At 34.3% G+C, this 24,675-nt stretch overlaps 1 protein-coding gene across 1 annotated transcript in view; it reads left to right on the forward strand.

Annotated features, from left to right (window-relative positions):
- The window catches only part of LIN28B (lin-28 homolog B), a 105,744-nt gene that overhangs the window by 43,193 nt on the left and 37,876 nt on the right, over positions 1-24,675 (forward strand). Inside the window, exon 3 of the mRNA XM_045542234.1 lies at positions 14,918-15,102. Within this exon, the coding sequence (XP_045398190.1) occupies positions 14,918-15,102 (185 nt within the window). The remainder of the gene's footprint in view (positions 1-14,917; positions 15,103-24,675) is intronic.

The raw sequence follows: 24,675 nt of genomic DNA on the forward strand, positions 1-24,675 counted from the left end.
CCCTCTTTCAAATTACTGCATGTCTTCTGAGTGAGGCACTAAGTCCACTTTGTTCCAAACTATCTTTTCAAGGGTGTTTTTATAGCAAACAGCCTTGAAACGCAGAGATTGTGGTGCCTTCCAGAGTAAAGGGAAAGCATACCTACTGCCCATTATAAAAAATTTGGATTTGCTAAATGTCAGTGTTCCTCTCTTGTAACACAACCTACTGGGTGTGAAGGTCTCATCTGACCTTTGTCACATCACCCTGTGGAAATTGGTGCTACTGCTGTTTCTCTGAATAATAAACTGTCCTTTGTCTCTAACTGTGTAGTATCATACATTCTGCCAGTATTTGTGAAATTTAACAGGCTAATTGTTAGCATGTACTTGAGGGAAAATCAAATACCCTTCACAGTTTTTGACAAGTATTACGATGTGTATACTAGGAATTCATTCCTTTTTATTGCTTAGTAGTATTCTATTATATGTACATAGAAAAATTTGTTCTATTATTGAAGAATATCTACACCGTTTTCAGTTTGGGCCATTATGGATATATATTTGCATATGTATTAAAAATACATGTTTACACACAATTTTTTCTGTGAACATGTGTTTTCATTTAGCATGGATAAATACCTAACAGTGAAATCCAGAGTCATAGGCCAGGTGTATGTTTAATTCTATAAGAGATTGTGAACTTTTTCCAAAGTAGATCTACCATTTTATATTTCTACCAACAACATATGAGAGTTCTAGTTGCTCCACATCCTCACCAACTTTTAAGCCATTCCAGTGGGTGTGTATTTCACTGTGGTTTTAGTTTGCATTTTTTGAAGACTATTGATGTTGAGCACTCTTTCATGTGCTTATGTTTTATTTATTATCTTTTTTATAGGCATATCTATCCAAGTCTTTTGCCTACTTTAAAAAATTAAGTTACACTTTGTTAGCCTTAATAAAATAGAATTTGTACAACTGCAAACGACCTTGTTTTTAAGAGATTTATTGCTCCTAGAGATTATCTAAAAATTCTGCAATTCGGTAGTGTCTTTTATCCAAACGGCTGAGAGTATGCTGAGCATCATGCTTGGTGGGGGGCGGGTGGGTGCCAGGATGGAAGTAAAGTGGAGAAGGCTAGGGGTGTGCGGGTCACAGGTAGAATTTTTGAAAGACCTACTGCCCTGCTTTCACGGGTGGCAGTGAAGGGTAGAACCATAGAAAAACTGGCAAGGAGGACTTGTTTTGAAACTTAAACTGGATTTATTCTTATTATCACTAAATTTAAGTTAATATAGAGAATGAAATAACAGGAGAATCAATGGTCTCAGCATTTATAGGAGAAACTGAGGAATTTCCATGACAAGTTAATTTGTTTTTGATATAGCCTTGGGACCAAGGTTTATTTTTTTCCATATGGATATCCAGGAATTTCCTACCAAACAAGGTGCTCTCAAAGGGGGAAAGGATGGCTACATCAAATGTGATACATAATAGATATATATATATTTTTTTATTTCAGCTTATTATGGGGGTACAGAAGTTCAGGTTATATATATTGCCCATGACCCACCCATCCGCCCCGAGTCAGAGCTTCAAGCGTGTTCATTCCCCAGACAGTGTGCCTGGCACTCACCATGTAGTTATACCTCCATCCCCTCCCCCCACCCCCCACCTTAAATATTTTCTTTAAGGTAATTCCTTTTCTGTTTTAAACTCTCCTCACAGACATTAATAACTGTTGAAAAAAATATGTCACAGCTTTGATTCTTTGTCACATGTGACTCTCCAGAGCAGGAGTGAAGAAACTATGGCCAAATCCAGCCCACTGCCTTCCCCTGCCAATTTCTATATTTTTCATTTTGAAATAATTACATATTCACAGGAAGTTGCAAAAAAATATATAGGAGGCTCAGTGCACCCTTCATTCTTCTTCCCCCAATTTTAGCATCTTGTGTAACTACAATACAGTATTAAAACCATGAAATTGACATTGGTACAACCGTCTCTTAGTCATTTCAGGCTGTTATAACAAATACCATAGACTAGGTGGTTTAAACAGTAAACATTTATTTTTCACAGTTCTGGAGGCTGAGAAGTTCAAGATCAAGGTGCCAGCAGATTCTGTGTCCAGTGAGGGCCCTCTTTCTGGTTTTCAGGAAGCCACTCTCTTGATGTATCCTCATATGGCAGAGTGAGAGAGATCATCAATCTCATGTCTCTGCTTATAATGGCACTAATTCCATTCATGAAGGCTTCACCCTCATGACCTAATAAGGTTCCAGAGGCCACACCTTCAATATATTAGGGCTTCACTATATTAATATTAATTTGAGGGGGGATGCATTTAGTCCATAGCAAATCCACAGAGCTTATTGAGATTTCAATAGTTATATATGTATTCATGTATGTGTGTATGTGTGGCCCATTTTTACTGGGTTCTTTGTCTTTTTATTATTGGGTTGTAAGACTTCTTTATATATACCAGATAACAGTTCTCTGTCAGATTTGTTTTGTGACTATTTTCTCACCATTTTTTCTTCTCTTTTTTTTTCTTAACAGTGAAGTTTTTAATTTTGATAAAGTCTCATGGTTATTTTCTGTGTCCTGGGAAACCCTTGCCTATCTCAGTGTCTCAAAAATACTTTCAAATGTTTTCCTCTAAAAGCTTTATGGTTTTAGCTTTGTGACTAGGTCTGTCATCCATGTCAAATTAATTTATGTTTTTGATATGGGGTAGGGATTAAGGTTAATGCTTTCCATATGGTTGTCGAATGATTTCAGCACCATTTATTGCAAAGACATTTTTCCCTCATTAGATTGCTTTGGCACCTTTGTCGAAAGTCAAATTACTGTATAAGAGTGGGTTTATTTCTGGACTCTTCTGTTAGATTGATGTAATTTATCAATCCATAGACCAGAACCTGTCTTGATTACTGTAGCTTTATACTAGGTCTCCTAGGCAGGTAGCATAAGTCCTGTAGCTTAGTTCTTTTATATGTCTGTATGAGTTCTAGAGTCAGCTTATCATTTTTGTACAAAAGAAACTTGATAAAATTATGTTTGGGATTTTGTTAATTTATAGAACAAACTGGAGAGAATTCACAACTTAACACTATTGTATCTTCCAATCCATTACCTGGTTTAGCTCTTCTAAAATTCCTTTTAGCTCTGTTGTGTATAAAAATCTTATACATTTTTCATTCAATAAATTCTCAGTTTATTTTGTGTCTTTTGATGTAAGTCGAATATTTTGGATTTTTATTTTCCAATTGTTTGCTGCTAGTACAGAGGTGGGAAACCTTTTCACGTAGGAAGGCCAAATTAATTTAGCTGTAATCAAATAAGGCCACATTCAAGAAACTTCAATTAGACATACGTAAAAATGTACATTATCTTGTAAAAAATCTAACTACTATGTACTTAATAATTTCAAAAAGTAAAAGCTATTTGTTAATTTTAAAGTTAACCTTTTAATGACTTTATTGTGTCTGCTTTTTGTTGGAAAGCATTTGAATATTTGGTTGCAGCATGGAGGTCCACAGTTTCAGTTGGTCCTCTGGGTGGGTATCAGACATTTGTGACGTTAAGGGTGTCTTGATTTGGGTTGGATAGGAGAATGTAGATTCGCAGCAATAAATGGTTAGAAAGCAAGAAAGCATTTTGGGGGCATGTTGCCGAAGGCACGGGTATTCTACTGCATTTTTCCGTATTTCATTTGTATCTTTCTTAGCATCAAACAATGACTTTAAAATGTCATCTACCGAGAGTTCAATCAATTCCATCTGTAGTTCTTTAGGTGCCTTGGTGATATCAGCTAGGTGAGACTGAAATGCTAATTTGAGTGTGATGTCATGATTCTCAAAGTCAGTGAACCTTTCATTGTATTCTCCAATTAGTAGGTCTATAACAGCTGCGTATTCTTCAGATAATTCACATAAATCATCTTGCTCATGAATGACATTTGCTAACTGGGGAAAATGTTCCTCCGAAATTTTCTTTTGAAGAAGTGTTTTGAAAAAAGATAGCTTTTCTTGAAATGCTTGGACTTTTTGCCATATATTATGTATAGACGTAGTTTTACCTTGCAAAGAGATATTCGTGTCGTTTGGAATTGACATGTCACACAGAAATGCTGCATTCCTATAGAAATCTTTCAGTAATTCACCTTGCTAATACTCTTCTTCATAAAATTTAATCTCTTCTCGCAGAGATACAATTTCATCCCTGTGATAGCCAACACACTTTAGAATGATATAGCAAATCCATACTGAATACCTCATTGTTCACCTTTAGCATGTTATGAAACTGACAATGCCATGTTGCATTTGCAGGAATATAGTTAACAGTACTTATTGTAGAGTGCTACTTAAAATAGTATCACAGAGATTTTGTTGCTACAAGATACAATGAAAAGCAATAAGACCATCTGGGTCTGTAAATACTTTTTTTAATATGTGCAACAAATCCTTCATGTTTTCCTGTCATGGAAGGTGCACCATCTGTACATACACTCACTAAATTTACCAAATTCAGTCCAACTTCATGACATTCATCTTGAAAGTTGCTGAAGATATCTATTCCCTGTGTTCTGTTCACAAGAGTGCCCAAAGCGAGTAACTCTTTGTAGGAAAGAAAATCTTCTGCTATGACCCAAATGAAGTATAAAACCTGAGCCAAGTCAGTATCAGTTGATGCATCCAAAGTGACTGAATAATATATATTTTCCTTTTAAAGTATTGCATGAAGTTGTTCTGTTAAATGGAAAGCTGGTTCATGCTGCCGATCAATTATGGTTCTCCTTGAGAAGGGGCAGTTGTTTGTACTTTGAAATGTCATCAAGATCTAAGCATTCTACATCTCCAGCAATGCATTCATTCACAATTTCTGTATCACTGAATGTCTTCCCTTCCCCCCCCCCCCGAATATATAAGCTACTTTATAAGTCTCTTTAGTGGCATTATTTGCAGGTCTTATGGCTGCTTGAAAGAATTGTCTTTGCTTTTGCTTTTCATCTTTTAATTTCTTTAATACAACCTTTTGTGCCTCTCCCTCTAATTTAAAATATCTGTAGTCCTTAGAAGTGTTATAATGCTTATGAGCATTGAATTTCTTTAATGTTAGTTAATATTGCAGTATCACAAAGCAAGAAAATCATCTTATCTTTAGCAGAAATAAGATAATATTGCAATTCCCAATCCCCTTTAGGCAAATAGGAAAAGGGCTCCTTAGGGGGTGTATAATGAAAAACAGGTTGAGAAATACTTTTCTAGATTTTTAGTGCATATCCTTAAATTATACATAGTGTACATAGACTTAATACTCAGCTACTCAATGTAAAATCATAGATGTACTTTTATAAGATCTACTTGAAATAGAGAATTCTTTCATTTATGAAACATGAATATCATAGAAGTATAGATATGATATGGATTTTTAAAGTTTATTTAGCCATCATCTGTTAAGCACTTCCTACTTTCAAAGAGGAAGAATAAAATAAAATACCCCACCATAAAAGAATCAATTTTTTCATGATTAAGTAAATCAACTAAGAAGTTTTAAGTAGTTAAGAAAATGAAGGGATAAAAGGTGAGCATGGGTTGAGTAGGGTAGCTTACTGGAGGCCTATAGTTTCAAAATTCTGAACTTTAATATTGTAATTATGTTGTCGAAGGATGATTGAAATATTCCAGAGAATGTTACACTAAGCAACATGGTATACAAAGCTTTTAATGTCAAAAGGTCTGGCTTTGCGTCCTGGTTCTGCCACTCATCAGGTAGTACCTGGGGACTCTCAATGTTCTCATCTAAATGAGAAAAAGTCACAGCTACTTTTCACTGCCTCCCTCTCTCTTTCCTTTGTTTCCCACTATCCAGATTCTCCCCCTCTGCCTCAAATATATGTCGAGCACCTGCTATGTTTCAGGGATGGTTTTAGGCATGTAAATTAAAAATTATGATACTCTTTCAAAAAATTTATAGTCGTAAGAGAACAGACATATTACAATGTAGTATGATAAATGTTATAATGGTGACTTACACCATATAGCTAATAATTGGAGCACTGGAAAAGGAGTACCTGAATTTGCTTGAGAATGTTATAAAAGGCTTTGAAGATGAGTTACTATTTAAACTGAATCTCAGTGACATATAGACATTTGCTACATGCTGGTGAGGGTTAAGGGCAGGTAGATCAAATGAGATAGCAGGTAAAAGCATTCAGTACAGTGCCTATTACTGGATAGATTCTCGATGCATGTTTGTTTTCTCTACCTCTCCTGTGCCTGTGTTAGCAGGTAGGGGAGCAGACCTGATATGTATAAAAATAATATAAACTGTTTATTGAATTATTAATACTAGTCAATGTGCTGAACATTGTTCTAGGCATTTTGCATTATGGATCTAACAGTAACTGTAGTAGATATTTTTTACTCCTAGAAGATATTATTATATTATCTCGGATTATGGGTAAGGAAACTGGGTCACAGAGATATTTTTCTTTGTTCTGTGTTTTTAGCATGTGTGTGGTCATCCACCTGGAGTTTATAAGTAAGAGGATGGGGATTCAAACCCATGATTCAAATCCAATATTAATCCCCATATGCTTTCTACTTTTTAAAATGCCATTCCAGGACTGTTGTTAGGTTTAGTGTGTCCTTTTTGGATTGAAGTACAGGCCAGATGGAAGAATTTACCTAAGGCTTTCTTTAATATTCAAGACAAGTAGAAAAATCTCATTATTTTTAATCCTGTTTGTGTGAAATATAATAATTTGACTGGGACTAAATTGGATTTTATCTGTTTAGGTAAAATTCTTAGTCAACACTGACTTCTGTAGTACCACCATTTTCCTTTTAACTTCTATTTTTTTAAAGGATGTGAGTTAAGAAAGAGCCAAAATCTTGCTTTAGTGAATTGAGAAGTATTAAGAATACTTAAAGGGAAATTTCAGTATTGACTAAAAATAGTTACTTCCAGCTTGTTCACATAGACAAAGTAAAGTCACAGAATTAAAGAATAAATCTTATAACAGACAATAGAGATTTGTGTTCTATAAATAAAAGAAAATTGGGAGACCTGCCCACTGGTAAGGAACTTGTTAGATTATAGTACACACATTAGTTGCTGACTAATGCTAGATTGCAGATCATCTGACACCGAGTCATGTGATCCTGCTGTTCTATTCTGGGTGCTTTGAGCTTAATGATTCCTGAAGTATCTTGTCTTGTACTTCAAAAGCATATAATCCTTAAGAGTCCTAGCATGCATATTGTATAATAGTCATGTATATTGTATAATATTTCTACCACTATACACTGCTGTATATTGTGTAATAATTAATTGTTCTTAGCTAATTGTATATTTTTCTACAATACCTTAGAAAACGTAGTCTTTACCTCATAAAAATATTAAAAAGAAATGGAATGTATTTGAATTTCACTAATTTATTTTTACTACTTAGCCTACTAATATTATTGAATATCTGTTATCCAGGAATCTGCTTTTTTCTCATAACATACCTATACCACCCAGCTTTATTGGACTTAAATTCTTCTACAATTACATTCTCATTGTGCTGTCTAATGATAGAATCACTTAAATTTATTGTTTTTATAGTTAGAGAAAATCAGCTATCAAGATATTAATCAACTTGTTCAAGGAGTGGTAGTCAAGAGGGCCACAATTTGATTTTTAGAGTTGTCTTCCAGGTGACTGTGTTAGGGAATCCTCTCTGTGATGATAAAGCATTTGGAGCAGTCTTGCAAAGTTTTGTGTGTTGTTGTTACAACATCATTATACATTTTAACAATAAATTGTTATGTGAGGCAAGTAATAATGTATAGCAGGTAATATATATGACTTTTTTGCAAAACCAATACCTCCTTTCTTTTTTTTGTTCCATTGTAACAGTTTCTTGCTGAGACTGTTATAGTTACCTGTGTAACAGATATCTGCACAAACATTCTTCCTGTCTCCAAACATCCACATCATTGGCAAAGTAGTTATGTTTTTTAAAACGCAGATTTGATCTTGTTACTTCTAATAGCAAAAAAGTGTCCGTAGATATATCTATGTTAGACACAATAAAATGCTTAGGATGTCAATCAAAAATTTCCATTATCTGGCCCTAGCTCGCATTTTTTAACTTCGTTTTTTGGTACCCCCCTTCACAGTAATACACTTAAACTACTCTACTTGCCATCCTTAAACATTAACTATATTCTTTCTGTGCAACCATATGGTTAAATCATTACCTCAGTTTGGATTACTATCTTAAATCTCCATTAAAATCTCTCTCTTTCTTCACGTACTCAAAAATGTGCTTCATCTGTAAAAGCTTCTATAATGCCTCCACCTGGCATAGACCCCACCTTGGTGTTCTTCCTTTAGTTCTGGGAAATTTCCTCATATTATTCATTTAACAATTTTTCTTCCTTTATTTTCTGTGTTTTCTCTACCTGGAACTCAAGTTAAAGTTGAATATTTGTCTTTTTGGATTCATCTTCTGTATTTTTGGTTTTTTTCCCTCATATATTTACTCCCTCCCTCTGTCCCTTCCTTCCTTATCTACTTATTCTATATCCTGAGGGATTTTCTAAACTTTTACTTCTAACTCACTTTTATTTATTTTTTTAGGAGATAGGGTCTCACTCTGTTGCCTAGGCTGGAGTGCAGTGGCTCAATCATAGCTCACTGTAACCTTGAATTCCTGGGCTCAAGTGATCCTCCCACCTCAGCCTCCTAAGTAGCTGGTACTACAGGTGCATGCCACGACGTCCAGCTAATTTTTATTTATTTATTTTTTTGTTCAAGTTAGGGTCTTGCTATGTTGCTCAGGCTGGTCTTGAACTCCTGGCCTGAAGTAATCCTCCCACCTCAGCCTTCCAAAGTGCTAGGATTTTAAGCATTAACTACTATGCCCAGCCGAAACTCCCTTCATTTCAACAATCATTTTTAATTTTCTGAGAGTACTTTTAAAATTCTCTGGTTGTTTTTGATCTTGTTTTATTGATGTTATATTGTCTGAAATATCTCTGGAGATACTAATTAAGTCATGTGTAAAATTTCTTTTGTTCTCTCATTTGTCTTGGCCTTTCTTAACTATGCTGCATCTTTTATGATTCTTGGTTGACCCTTCAGGTATATGAATGAGGGATAGGGATGATATAAAGTTAAGTGGGTAGGGAGGCAGTCCTTACACTAGTGGCCTCCTAATTGTCAAAAAAAGAAATAATAGTAATAATAGGAGTTTGTTCACAGGATCCAGTGTTTTACCAGTTGCCCAGATATTTCCATCAGTCTCTTTAAAGAAGGGCCTTACATTATTTGCCTTGAGGCAATGTTTGCCTTTTTTTTTTTTTACCTGTGCAAATAGAAATAGGGATGGGAAGATGAAATGGGCATGCAGTCCTTATACAAACCTTCCGTTAACCTCCCTGTTTTCAAGCCCTCTTCTCATTCTCACCCCTGCTCATATATGCTGTATCTGAGCACAGTCTCTCAGAGTTCTGTTAGGAATGTTGGCTCCTGCTTTTGCTACAGCCCCTTCTGTTAGTTTTCTAGGGGATGGCTCAATTTTCAGAGAGCACTTGAATTTCTAGAAATTTGTCAAATTTGGTTTTTGGCTGATGACACCCCTCTCATTCTCTCTTCCTTATTGTGAACACATTCCTTTTTCTGTTAGTTTACTACCATTTTGATGGCTTTTACAGAGTAACATGAAGCATCTCTTGCTCAGCCTGCCATCTTGAACTGGAAGTCAGCTTATGCTTCCTAGAGAAGAAAAATGTGTTCTTCTTTCTAAGGAGAATCAACTATTAAACTGTAGCAACACTTCAGTGCTTTCCCAATCTAGTTGGGGGGAAAAAGCATGTGCCAAGAGAGATAAGTAATCTCATTACTATATGGAGCCCTGGATAGAAGTATTATACTTGGTAAATAAAGTATAACATTCAGACTGCTCTCAAGTGACTCTATATTCCTGTGATTATTCCTTAAAAGTTATTTTTAAATGGTTGTGAGGAGGAAAGGCAGTATAGCCGGGAAATTAAAAGCAAACATTTCCATATTTCTTAAATAAATTCGTGCCATGATGAATTTTAAAAATTGGGATAAAGGGAAGAGGGAGAAAAAGCAACCTTACTTGGTTAGAGAAAGAGGAACACAAATTAGAGGTGTTAGATGATCTAACTTAATATGTGCACATTCAAAATTGGCCTGTCTTATTGTAAGTACATGATATCTTCGGAAGCATGTCAGCTGTTTCTTCTAAATGCTTCTTCATTCATTTGGTCACTCCTTTATTTATTTATTAATTCAATCATTATGATTCTCTCCTATAGAGAATATACCTCTATTTTGTCCAAACAAATGGCACAGAAGAAAATGTAAGCCCAAATGCCAAAAGTTCTGGCTTATATAGATGTTACGCATGAATTAAACAAAAATCGACATAAATCTGCATTCTTGGTTTGGATAGGCACAACTTCATGGATTGTGAGGTGTATCAGAGTAGATGATATTTCCTTAGAAAATGTGAGTAGAAGGAATAAAAGAGAAAATAGATTCATATTAGTTTCTGAATGGAGCCAGAGAATAGTGTTACTACCCTGAACCATTATAATCCTTTCAGCATTTTATTTCAGATAAAACATTTACAGTGTTGCTTGGACATCAAAAATAAGAGAACTTATTTTATGTAGTAGGAGTGGGAGCCAGAATGTTTGACTTTGCATGAGGAACTCAACCCTTTAGAGCTCACTCCATTGTTTATTAAAATGGGTATTATCTAATAATTTTGAAGGATTTTATTGATGCTAAATCTGTAATTCTTTTAAGTACTTACTGAATGATAGCTCTTTGCAGGCATTATGCTAAGCCCTTTTGAAAATACAAAGATATACATCACAATCCCTGGCCTTCGGTAGATGTAAGTCATACACAAATATTTGTATCACACACCATTGTATTGTAAAAACTATGTAGAAGAATCAATTAAGTGAAAGAGGAGAGAATTTCAAATTGGGGCAATTGAGGATGATTCAATAAAGGAGCATTTGAACTATACTTGGAAGTTTGAGTAAGATTTTAATATACAACCATGACTAGGAGAATGTGTCCTCAACCAGAGTAATCTGAAATACAGAGATCAGAAAATATTCAGAGAAGTACAAGTCAGCCAGTTTTACTAATGGAGGGGTTGTGTTTTAGAGTAATGGGAAAGGAAGTGGAAAATATAAGTAAAGGTAAGATTATGAAGGATCTCATCTATAACCAAAGAGGGGTATTATAGATTTTTTGAGATAGGAGACTAACGGGCTAAGACTTATTGAGAGAGAATATGCAGGTATGGAAGATGTTGTAGAGTAGGGATGAGAGTTTGAAACTGCCCTTTTAAAATTAATAAAAGGATGTAAGGTGGGATCTGTGGTAGGGGCCTGAAGTCTGCAAAGGTATAGGCATAATGAAAGAAAAAATATATATAACCAGCCATTGTTCCCTAGCTTACTTTTCTATAGGTGCTTGCTACTCAGAAGTCACATAGCTGATTATCATAAAGATTCTTAGCTTTCTTCATTGCTCTAATAGATAACATCACCATTGTGAAACCTAAGGCTGGTCTTTGAGATATCTTCCAGACCCTGCATTCCAGTGGACCAGCTGACCCAGTCAGACCAGTGGCCCATACCAAGAAACCAACTCAACTGGTCTTGCAACCTGGGAACTGACTCAGCTCAAGTAGAAAATTTCTGCTTCCCAACCCTATGAGTTCATTCCCAACCAATCAACAGACTTAATTCCCTAGCCCTTTGCTCACCAAACTGTCTTTAAAAACCCTGGCCTGGGCTGGGCGTGGTGACTCATGCCTGTAATTCTAGCACTTTGGGAGGCCAAGGTGGGAGGATTTCTTGAGGCCAGGAATTCAAGACCAGCCTGGCGATAGCAAAACCCTGTCTCTACAAAAAAAAACTTAAAAATTAGCTGAGTGTGATAGTATGGGCTTATAGCCCCAGCTACTTGGGAAGCTGAGGCAGGAGGATCCCTTGAGCCCAGGAGTTAAAGGCTGCAGTGAGCTATGATGATGCCACTGTGCTCCAGCCTGGGCAAGAGTGAGACCGTGTCTCAAACAAACAACAAAGAAACAAACAAACAACAAAAAAACCCTAGCCCAAAAATTCTTGGGGAGACAGATTTGAGAACTTCCATCTCCTCACATGTCACTCTGCAATATTAAACTCTTTCTCCATTGTAAACCCTGCTGTCTCAGTGTATTGGCTTCCTCTTGAGCAGCAGGCAGTGAACGTGGTTGGGTGCTAACAATTTGATGCTGAAATATCAATGAAGAAACTGTTATACTTGTCCTGGCAAAAGATAGTTAAGATCTGAAATAGAGTAATGACAGTTCATCGAAATGGATGGAGCAGATGAAAGAAACATGATGAAGTAAGAATGCACAAGATTCAATAAATTGTTAGGGTAAAATTAAGGATTAGAACTGGTATGACTGGAAAATGGAGGAACCTTTAATAAAAATTGACAAGTCAAGGGGAGAAGTTGATTTTTGTGAACAAATATAATGTGCTAATTCCCCACATTTTGACAGATCTTTCCCACGTATGTAGTAGCTATTTTGGTATAATAGCAAAGAGAGAACATTTTCTGTGACTCCTTGTCATTTTCTTGCAAAGCCATTGTAGTTTCTTATAGATATTCATTAATTTTTTTGTCAAGTATTATGAATCTAAGTTGCCTTATGTACTAATTTGGGGGTGGGGAGTATATATGATAGAATTTTTAAGAGTATTCTTTCCAAATATCATGAAGAATAGCCAGAATTTAGTGGTTTGTAAGAGCCAGAATTTTACTGTAGATTTGGAAAAGAAGTTGACTTGTAAATTACACCTATCAAAAATTGTAATAATGGAAAAATGAAACCAAATTAAGTTGATGAAAGTGTACCAATTTAATTAGGTGCACTAGGAACTATGCACTAGTTCCTAGGAAAGTGTTCTAGTAACTATGAGGAGATAAATAAGTGATAGAAGTTTTATTACAGACAGAAAACATATGAACATGTGATAGTTGTAATTAAAATGTTATCTTTTTGATAGTTTCAATAATTGAACTATGCTCCACTTCATCCGATTTAAAAGAAAGAATCTGCTCTTTCTTGAGTGGGGAAGGAGAATGGAAATTAAAGCAAAAGAACTGTTTAGAATTAGTGAGGAGAAGGCTTTGGAGAAAAAAATGAGAAGATGCTGTAGAAATGTTAAAATAGCTTTAAAAATAATAATTTGTTATTTTAAAGAATGTAGGCAGTTGTGATTTTTTTTTCTACATCCCATCAGACAGCAGAAAAGGTGCTGCCAAATTGCAGACTTCCGCATGAAGGATTTCACTATGTCAGGTGACCTGCACTAGAAACAGTTAATAACCCTGTTTTCATGGGTTGTCTTACTTTCACAATGAATAGTCTCCTTTTGCAATGGATTTTGAAGTTTTGTTATTTGTCCCATGTAAAGATTTGGTTATATGTGGTTATTTAGTTGCCTTTAGAATCATGGAATTGGGAGGGGTAAAGATTCTCTGGTCTAATATTTCCCTAAGTACACTAGTCATCTGTACTTATAAAGAAGGGGCTCTGGGATCAACTAGGTTGGGAAATTGCTGGGTTAAACACAGTTAAAGGACATTTTTATTTTGGTGGGGGTGGCGGAAGGAACTAATGTAACTCAACCAAGGAGAAACAACATATAGCATTTTACAAACTTATTTGACCACAAAATTTTTTTCTCATGGAGTCTTTTCAGAACCACTGTTACTCAGAACTGAAATCCCTTGAATTTACAAATAAACAGAAAAGAGATTAAATGGCTCAAGCAAAGCTATATAGCTATATAGTTTATTTAAAGCACTGAACTTGAACTAAGGTTTTCTACCATGATCTGTTTGCTTCCTTTCCACCTTCAAATTCAGAAAAGTCTTTTAAAACTACATGATTTTACAAATTAGATCTGTAAAATGTATACAAAGGAGTTTGAAGAAATAAATATTAATAAAATTAATGAATTAATTATTTTAGTATATTTTGATTTGGCACATTGACTTTAATGAAAAGAGTAGGATTGAAAGAGCCAATTAATATTTGAAACTAAGGTTACAGTTTTGTAATTGGGAGCATTTTTTTCTTTTTTGTAAAAAATCAATTATCTTTCAAATTATAAGAATTGATATCTTTTCAAATTATAAAAAGCTCAAATAGTTCATGTGTATGCCAGAAATCGTTCCTACTTTCTCAGAACAGGACTGGAAAAAACAACACTTTAAGATTTAGTGTCTGTTGTTCCAGACCCCGTTTCTATTTAACACATAAATAAACATGTATCTTTTAAAAACTTTACATAGATGGCATTATAGTAGACATTCTGTTCTTTAACTTTAATATTTTACTCAACTCAACAATGTTATATGTTTATCTTCCCATATCAGTGCATGTAGATCTAAAAATAACTTCTCTTAATGGCTTAATAATGTTACATTATTTGGCTCTATTATAGTTTATCTATTCAGTTTCCCTTTGATGGACATTAAGGTAGTTACAACTTTTTACAAGGCAGTGCTGTGATGTCTTTTTCTGAATCTTTGTGTATGTCTGTAGTATAGTCACTGAAGTGGAATTGCTGGATCAAAGAACATGCACATTTCAGTTTTTCTAAGTATGCCAAATTGCCTTTTTAAAAAAATGGTAGTAGTTTATTCTCCCATTGCCAGCATTGTGATAGAAAACTTCAAAATGGTGTGTTTCACTGAGCTCAAAAAAAAAGGACTTTATATTTTTGTAATGCAATATCTTGCTTTGTTAATCTTAAAGTTGTGGAGATTATAAAGCAATGATAATCATGATTTCTTTTTTTCCCTCTCTTGTTCTTTACAGAGCAAACTATTCATGGAAGGATTTAGAAGCCTAAAAGAAGGAGAACCAGTGGAATTCACATTTAAAAAATCTTCCAAAGGCCTTGAATCAATACGGGTAACAGGACCTGGTGGGAGCCCCTGTTTAGGAAGCGAAAGAAGACCCAAAGGGAAGACACTACAAAAAAGAAAACCAAAGGGAGATAGGTAATCATTTTACTTTGTTAATTTATGAGTTGATTGTATTTGGAAAAGATTTCTAAATATGTTTTTATATTTTATGTTATTGGATTTAGCCAAAAGAAAATGCCACCATCATGTAGTTGAACATAATATATCAGGAATATAGGCTATCTTGCAATTTGAATTATCTGCAGAGTGTACTGAACTGAGCATTCAACATTAAGCACTAAATAGTCTCTTGACCATTTTCATGAGACTGTTCTAAGCCCACAAGAGAAGAGTTTAAGTTCCCAACAGGCAGAGGTTCCTCTCTGTACATCCAAAATTTGCCAGTACCCACCCGTTTGTCCAAATAAAAATACACTTACTGTTTTGTCTGTTTTTAAAAGATAGCTCACATATAGAAAATCCAAATAATATAAAAAACTGCAAAGAAGTAAGCAAAAAATTAATTTGAAATGCTAACTGGAGGTTTAGGAATCATAACATATATGCCATTTTGAAACTTGCATTTTTTTTTACTTAATATATTGTGGAATATTTCATTTCAATCATTAGCACCTGCATAAATTCCCAATATATGAATATACTAAAATTTGATTAAAATAATGCTATGTTGATGGATATTTAGGCTATTTTCAGTATTTTGAATTTATCAATAATACTACTGTAGAAATTCTTATATGTACATTTTTGAAAAGTTGTCTGATTATATCCTTAGGATAAATACTTAATAGTGAAAATCTGGATCAAAAAAATATGCACTTATGGCGGGGCACGGTGGCTCATGCCTATAATCTCAGCACTTTGGGAAGCCAAGGCAAGAGGATTGCTTGAGGCCAGGAGTTCAAGGCCAGCCTGGGCAACATAGCAAGACCTCATCTCTACAAATAAAAAATTAAAAAACTAGCCAGGTGTGATAGCACATGCTTGTAGTCCTAGCTACTTGAGAACCTGAGACAGGAAGACCACTTGAGCCCAGGAATTTGAAGTTACAATGAGCTATGGCCATGGCACTGCACTCCAGCCTGGGCAACACAGCAAGACCCTGTCTCTAAAAAAACTTTGATGGCCTATTTCTAAACTGCTTTTCTGAAACATTTAGAGCCAGTATGTAACCCCTCTGAAAGTGAGACAGCTTATTGAATGTTTTTTAAAATCGTTTCCAACTACATAGGTTGAGAGATGCAGCTCATTGTTTTTCTTTGCATCCTTTAATTATGTTGGAGGTTGAATGTATTTTTATATGTTTTCATTTTATTTTTTCTTCCTCAAATTGTACAGTTCTTGTTCTTTGACCATTTTTCTATTGAAATGTTCATTATTGATTTGTAAATTCTCTTTCTGTGTTTAGGATATGAATCTTTTATCTCAAATAAACAATGAGAAATTTTTTTTCAGCTTGTAAAATATATTTTAGCTTTTTTTTTTTTTTTCTTGAGACAGAGTCTGTGTTGCCTGGGGCTAGAAAACAATGGCATCACCATAGCTCACTACAACCTCATCCTGGCCTAAAGCGATCCTCCTGCCTCAGTCTCTCGAGTAGCTGGGACTGCATGCATGCACCACCAAGCCTGGCTAATGTTTTATATTTTTTCAGTAGAGACGGAGTCTTGTTCTTCCTCAGGCTGGTCTTGAACTCCTGACCTCAAGCGATCCTCATGCCTTGGTCTCCCAGAGTGCTAGGATTACAGGTGTGAGCCACCATGCCCAGCCTCATTTTATTTTCTCATATCATTTTTACTTATTTTTTACACTTAGCTTTCTTTTCTCTTTGTAATGTAATTTGTTTTTGAAGAGCGGACTATAAGCATGTAGCTTTTCTTTTCTCTCCAAACTGCTAGCTAGTTATTATATCTCTGCAGCATTTATTGTCTAGTGCATATTTTTTCACTGGTTTGAAAATCATCCAGTAAGAGAATAAATTCCATTTTTTTATCCATATTTTTAAGTGCTCATTTTGTGCAAAAGAAGGTCCATGCAGTAAGAGAATAAATTCCATTTTTTATCCATATTTTAAGTGCTCATTTTGTGCAAAAGAAGGTCCATGAATATGTGTGAAAGTTTAGTGATGCACTTACCTAGTAAAGTGATTTTCTGTTCCTAGAGAGATAATACATGCATACATACTTACATACATACATATGAATAAAGCAAAGTAATATAAAATAAAACAGTCCTTTATTTTTCCATGTCTTTTAGATTAAAATCTTTAATAATGTAATTATAGAATGTTTTCCATGTGTGCTGGATTAGAATCAGTGAGAGAGGGAGAATAGTGGGGGATGAGATTTGAAGCGTAAGATAGCAGGATATTCCTTCATATAGGACCTTGTCAACCATTGTAAGGACTTTGATTCCAGAGAAAATGGGAAGTCGTTGGGAAATTTTAGGTGAAGAGTAATATGATCTGATTTATCTTCTTAAAGTATTATTCTGGCAACTTTGGTGATAGCACAATGTGGAGAGGCAAGGATGGAAACTGAGAGACCACTAGGAGGCAGTTCAAATAATACGGAAAAGGGATGGTAGTGGTTTGGACTGGGATAGTAGCAGTAGATTTGGTGAACAAAACTCCTGATATGTTTGGAAGGAAGAGATAGCAGAATTTACTGATGAATCAGATGGGGACTGTGAGAGAAGAAGAGTCTCCAAAGTTAGGATGACTCCAAACTTTTTTGGGCTGATCAGCAGGAAAGGTGGAGGGACCATTTACCAAGATGTGGAAGCCTACAGAAGGTACAGGAAATCAAAAGCATGGTTTCGGACATATTTAGAGATACATAATCAACATCCAAGTGGCGATATAGGTTAGTCAGATGCATGCATGACATGGAGTTCCAGGGCTGGAGATAAAAATTGGGCAATCTTCACCAAAATGGTGATAATTACAGCCATAAGACTGAATGAAATCATCATTAAAGTGAGTATCCATAGAGCAGAGAAGAGGACTGAGCCCTGGTGTAAGCCAGCATTTAGGGGTTAAGAAGAATAGGCGTAACAGCAGAGAATTTTGACTCAGAAGTCAAAGAAAGAAATAATTTCAAGAAGGAAAAGGTATCAGGTGTGTTAAATGGTGTGACAGGGAAATGATCAAGTAAGATGACCACTGAAACTTCACCACTTAGCCACATGGAAGTCATGGTGAAGTTGACAAGAACAGGCTCGGTGGACCGGTGGTGGTGGAAGCCTATGTGGGTTGTGTTCAACAGAGAATGAAAGGAAAGGAGGCAGAGACAGGGAGTGGGAGCAGAAAAATGAAGCAGCAACTAAGGGAGAGAAGTTATAGCATGTTTATGTGTTGATGGGAATGGTCTAGTAGGAAGAAAAGATTGAACATACAGGAGAGAGGAGGACAATTGCAGGAGTGATTTCCTTGAGTGGGTGAGAGGACTGGGATTTAAAACACAACAGGGGATCTGGTTACATGAGCACAGAAGGCTCATTCTTCAAAACTGGAGGCAAGGCACAGCGTATAGACAAAGATGCAGGTGGTAGGTGGATATGAAGGTGGAAAAGGTGAGATTTTTCTCATTTTTTTATGCTGTGTCCTTAGTGAAATTTGAAGCAAGGTCATCAACTGAGAGTGATGGTAGAAGAGTAGGTTTGGAGATTTAACTAGAAAGGAGAAGGTCTGAAATAGAAATGAATGAACACACATTACGGAAAAAAGGTAGAATTCTTGACTATAACAAAGACCCACTTAAGGTTAGTGGACGTGAATTTAAAGTAAAGTTAGTTAATATGATTGTGTTTTTTCTCCATCCATTGTTAACTTTTTGGCTATAGGTGTGAAATAGGCATTACAGTGCATTTAACTAGAGTTGGAATTTCCTAGTTGAGAATGACAAAAGGCACTGAAGATGTATGCAAGGGAGCAATTTAACAATGAATGATACATTATAAACTGGGTAAGGAGTGAAGACATTGAGAAGGGGGTTGGCTCATGGTGTGCAGGTTACAGTGGGGTCTAAGAATTATTGTAGTTGAGGTACTAAAAGAAATGGTCTGGCAAGGTAGAAGGTGGTGGTAGTTAAAAGTGAATAACTTCAACTGCTTTTGCTTATTGTGTGTCTTGTAATTATAGTTCTGACATGCTTAGTATCTAATGATTTCGAACTTTCTGTGAAGTTCAGGGTGCCCATAATTTTTGTCACTGGGATTAGCAATTACAGCTTTCCATGTGCCACTTGTTTTTATAAAGTGATATTGAAACAACCTGCAATAAAGTATTCAAATAAGCATAGGGACTCCTGTATGGAAACTGAAACCATGAGAAAACAAGATTTGACAATGTGGTAGCAAGAAATGAATCTTTGTCAACAGATGGCTGGAACAGTTACCAAGGCAATGATTTTTTTCCTAAATGTTTAAAAGACTTCAAAGATCTTTGATAACTTTCTTGATTTCTTTCATAGTTCTTAACTATGGCTAGTTCCTGAGACAGTTTGAATAATGAGAATAAAATTATGCTTTGATCCAGATTTTATGTTTATTAGTATAATTCTATAAGGTAGCTTAAAAATTCATATAAAATATTCTGGATTTTCTAGTTATTTCCAATTGCCTTAATAACATATTTTATTGTATTTCAAGAAACCAGCTTTTGGATTAATTTCTGTTACATGGTTTTTTCCTAATTCTTTCTGTGATTATTCTTATTATTTCCTTCTATTTTATTTTTCACTTTTTATTATAAAAATTTTCAGAATTCAAAAAAGTAGGAGAAATGGTATGATCAACACCCATACATAAACCCACCTCGTGTATTTCTATAATTATAAACATTTTGTGGAACTGTTTTAAAGTATATTACAGATGCTATAGCACTTTACTCCTTATCATCCAAATAAACAGTACTTCCTTAATAGCATCTAATACCAAGTCCATTTTAAAATTTCTCCTTAAATAATACAGTAGAGAGACTATAGTTAACAATAATTTGTTGTATATTTCAAATAGCTAGAAGAGAAGAATTGGAATGTTCCCAATAAGGAAAAGAAATATTTGAGGTGACGGATATCCCAATTACCATGATTTGGTCATCATACATTGTATACATGTATCAAAATATCACATGTACCCCCCAAAATATGTATAACTACTATATTCAAATAAATTTTATTAAATTTTGTAATATAAAATATATGAAATTATATTAAAATTTTTTCATATTTTGCCTGGCTCACACCTATAGGCCCAGCTACTCAGGAGTCTGAGGCAGGATTCCCAGAGTCCAGGAAGCTCTGGGCTATAGTGTCCTGTGTTGATCAGGTGTTCAGCATCAGTATGGTGACCTCCCAGGAGTGGGGGACTACCAGGATGCCTAAGGAGGGGTGAACTGGCCCAGCTAGGAAATGGAGCAGGTCTAAACTCTGGTGCTGACTGGTAGTAGGATTGCATCTTTGAATAGCCATTGCACTGTAGCCTAGACAACACAGTAAAACCCTGTCTCTAAAACTAAATAAATAAATTTCCCTTTATCTTTTGTGACTATTTTTTTCAAACCAGAATCCAGTGAAAGAACATGCCTTTCAATTAGTTTTTGTGTCCTAAGTTTCTTGTAATCTAAAAAAGCACCTTTGTCCCCTCACATCCTTTTAGAAAACAATTCAGGAACAGTAATTTGTTGGAGAAACTAAGCCAATTATCTTGTACAATGTATCGTAATCTGGATTCATTCTAGTGTCTTTAAACTTGTTTCTCTGACTCTATGTTGCCTATAAATTGAAAGTACTATTCCTATGCCAAAAATTTTTAACTTGTTTCTAACAAAATCCTTTTGATTAACTTTCAATTTATAGACAGTATAAGGGTTAGAGGAACAAGTTTGCAAACACTAGGATGAATCCAGATCATGGTTTGAGTTTGTCTAATAGATCCTTACAATTAGATTGAGATTATTATCTTTAGCAAGAATATCACAGAAGTGATACTGTGTTCTCAGTGTATCGTGTCAGATGGCACACTTTTTATTTTTCTCATTGATAACGATTGTCTTTGACTACTTGGTCAAGGTGGTATCTGCCAGGCTTTTCCACTTTAAAGTTACTCTTTTTCCTATTGTAATTAATAAGCTTTTTTTGTGGTGAGATACTTTAAGACTATGTAAACATCCCATTCCTCATTACACTTTTAATTTTTCATTTATTTATCATACTAGTATGAGCCATGGGCTGCTATTTTATTCTATGAGTTGTAATCTATAACCATCATTATTTATTTTAGTGCTCAAATTTCCCAGATTTGGCCAGTAGAAGCCCTTCACACTGGCTTTTGTCCCCGTCATTTTTTGACTACTTTCTTAATGGCGTTAGATACTTTTGTGCTCATCTTATAGACTACAAAATCTTTAAAATAGTGATATTAAAGAATTGATTTGGTTTGCTGAAGTACTAGGAAGCTAGAAGTCCAGTTCTTTATTTTAAAAGAGGAAGTAAGCGTTGGTATATTTCTGTATATTTGGTTTACTTGGAGTGTTGTTTCTATTTTACTTTTTATTTTAAATTCTTATAGTAAAATTGACTTTTCTTTTGGTGTACAGTTCTATGAATTTTAATGCACGTATACGTCCCTGTGGTCACTACTATAATCCAGATTCAAAGTAGTTTATTACCCAAAAAAACTCCCTCTTATTATCTTTTATAGTTACCCCTCCCCCACCTGTAACCTGTGGCAACCATTGACCTATTCTCTATCACTACAGTCCTGTCTTTTTGTGAGTGGCATATAAATGTAATCATACAGTGTGTAATGTTTTGAAATTAGATTTTTTTTGCTCAGCATAATGCCCTTGAAATTCATCCAAGCTGTTAAGTATATCAATAGTTCATTCCTTTATTGCTGAGTAGTAAGTATTACATTGTGTGAATATCACACTGTTTATCTCATCTGTTGAATGGCTTTTGGATAGTTTCCAGTTGTGACAATTATCGATAGAGCAGCTATAGACATTTATGTAGAGGTATTTGTGTGCACATTATTAGTTTTCATTTTTGGAATGGGATTGCTAAATAATATGAGTATAGGTGTATGTCTAACTTTATGAGAAACTACCAAATTGTTTTCTAGAGTGATTGTTCCATTTTGCATTCCCATCAGCAGTATATGAGAGTTGTAACTGCTACCCATCTTTGCCAGCATTTGGTATTGTCAGTATTTTTTTATTTTAACCCTTCTATTCGGTATGTGGTGATATCTCATTGTGGTTTTAATTTTGATTTCCCTGATGGCTACTGATATTAAGCATTTTTTAAGGTATTTTTCTGTCATCCTTATACCCTCTTTGATGAAGTGTCTTTTCATGTCTTCTGTCCATTTTTTACTGGGTTTTGTGCTTTTTTATTGTTGTACTTTGAGAAGTCTTTGTACATATTGTGGATATAAGTCCTTTGTCAGATACATGATTTGCAAATATTTTCTCTTGTCTTTCCAATCTCTTAAATGTCTCTTATAGAGCAGAAGTTTTTAATTTCAATGAAGACAATTTATCAATCTTTTATTTGCTGTCATGTTCTGTAAGAATTCTTTGCTCAACCCCAGGTCACAAAGATTTTCTCTCATGTTTTCTCTAGTAGCTTTATAGTTTTACATTTTTCATTTACTTTAATGATCCATTTTGAGTTAGTTTTTCTATAAGGTATGAGGTTTAGGTAGAGGTTCATTTTTGCCTATGAATAATATGAATTATTCAAACACCATTTGTTGCAAAGGTATCCTTTCTCTTGAAATGTTTTTAGATTAGAAAGTTTAATCTAATTTCTGTCATTTCATTTTAAAAAATTAAAATTTTAAAGTTTTTATTACATGGAATTAACATGTTTAACAAATTCCAAATTTGGTTCTGTCACTCAAGAGAACTTACTTGTTCAATTCTAATATATTTATATAAGGTAGAACCATATCTTGTGAAGAATTACTCCTTGTGGAAAAAAATATAAAGTAATTTTGAAGATTCTACCTTAATTATAAGTAAACATTTACAAAAGAATGTGGGGTTTTTTTATTGCCTTAAAATTCTACTGAATTTAATGTCCTGTTACTAGTGTCAAGTTAATAATAATAAATGTTGTGTTATTTTATTTAAAATCCTCCACATTTGAAACATTTTCTTAAAATTTCAATTGAAATAATTTCAGAAATCTTTTTTCTGTTTACCTTTTCTTATGTTCATTTTCAAAAGAGTAAAAAGACTATGACCCTATAGAACACTCTTTATAATGAAATGAAGACTTAATAAAAGATTAAGAAACCTTACGTTTCTTCTTAAAAAACTAGCCTATACTTGATACCTTTTTGTTCTCTTTAAAAACACAATTTACTATGAGGAAAAAGAAGTAACTTCTAATAGAATGAAATTATGGGGGAAGATGGGAGAATTATTTTTGTTTACCACTGTTGATTTTTAGTATTTATATGAAATCATCATGTCAGCGTATAATATAGAATTAAATATTTTATATAATAAGATTTTAATTTATATTAGCAAATATGTTAAATGAGTAAAAAGAATTTAGACTGAAATGGCTAGTCTGAAAAATCTTTTCTGTAGAGGTTAAATGATTTTACTGTTTAATAATTAGTGAATAAAAATATGTGTAATTTTTAAGAACATTTAAAGTACATGCATATGTTGTATGTGTATATGTTGGGTGTATACATACAACTTTGTATTTTTTTATTATTTATGGTTTCTCTTTTTATCTCCTTTTTCTATTCTGATTTTTCCCTTGGGGTATTGACTATCTTATCTTCTTTGTTCTCCTTAACCTTCTATATCTTTTGACCCAACCACACAATCCAAGAAGTGCTATTCATAATAACGCAGTGTTGACTTGAGTTTTTAAAAACAACTTAGAAAGTAATACCAGAACTCTACTGCTTTCATTTCCTTTGTTCAATATTTAACTTTTATAACTACATGAGTTAGCGTTTTGATTTTCTACATGAGTCGAAATGGTAATGTATTTTGTTTAGAAAGGTTAATTGTTAAGATGTTTGGTATTACCATAATACCTTTGGTGTGGAAATCTAGGCAGTTTCTTTCATTTGATCATATTAGAAAGACTTGTAATTTATCATTTTTAAAATGCTCGTTATTTAGACTTAAAGATTGATTATGAAGTTTAACATTCCTTGTGGTTCAGTATTAAAATGGTATATTATGATGTGTTTATCATTTATGGTCAGAAAAACCAACGTGAACACAAACAGAAGTTAATTATATGTTTGATTTATTCTCAGTTCACAGAAGTTAACTTGCCTTTTTGTTAAGGAAAGTAGAGGTGTGTGATAGTAAAGTTACTTTGAGAGGGCCATAATTTTGTGGGTTCAAATTCTTTAAATTTGCAAGACAGTTTTTGGAAGCCATGAAGTTTTTTTTTTTTGGTTTAAAAAAATCCATTTAGTTTTTCCTCATTGAGGGGCTGTATATTTGCATTTGCTTATTAAAAACAGAAATACTTATTTATTGCCTTCCTTCACTTTTAGAGCAAGCGAGCTGGAAACTAACTAGTGGTAATCCCACCCCACCCCCACTCACCTCTACAGCAGTATTACCTCTTCCACTCATTATGTCAGTGTTATAATTTGAAGTTT

This window comes from Lemur catta, chromosome 2 (genome assembly GCF_020740605.2).
Source record: "Lemur catta isolate mLemCat1 chromosome 2, mLemCat1.pri, whole genome shotgun sequence".
NCBI lineage: Eukaryota > Metazoa > Chordata > Mammalia > Primates > Lemuridae > Lemur > Lemur catta.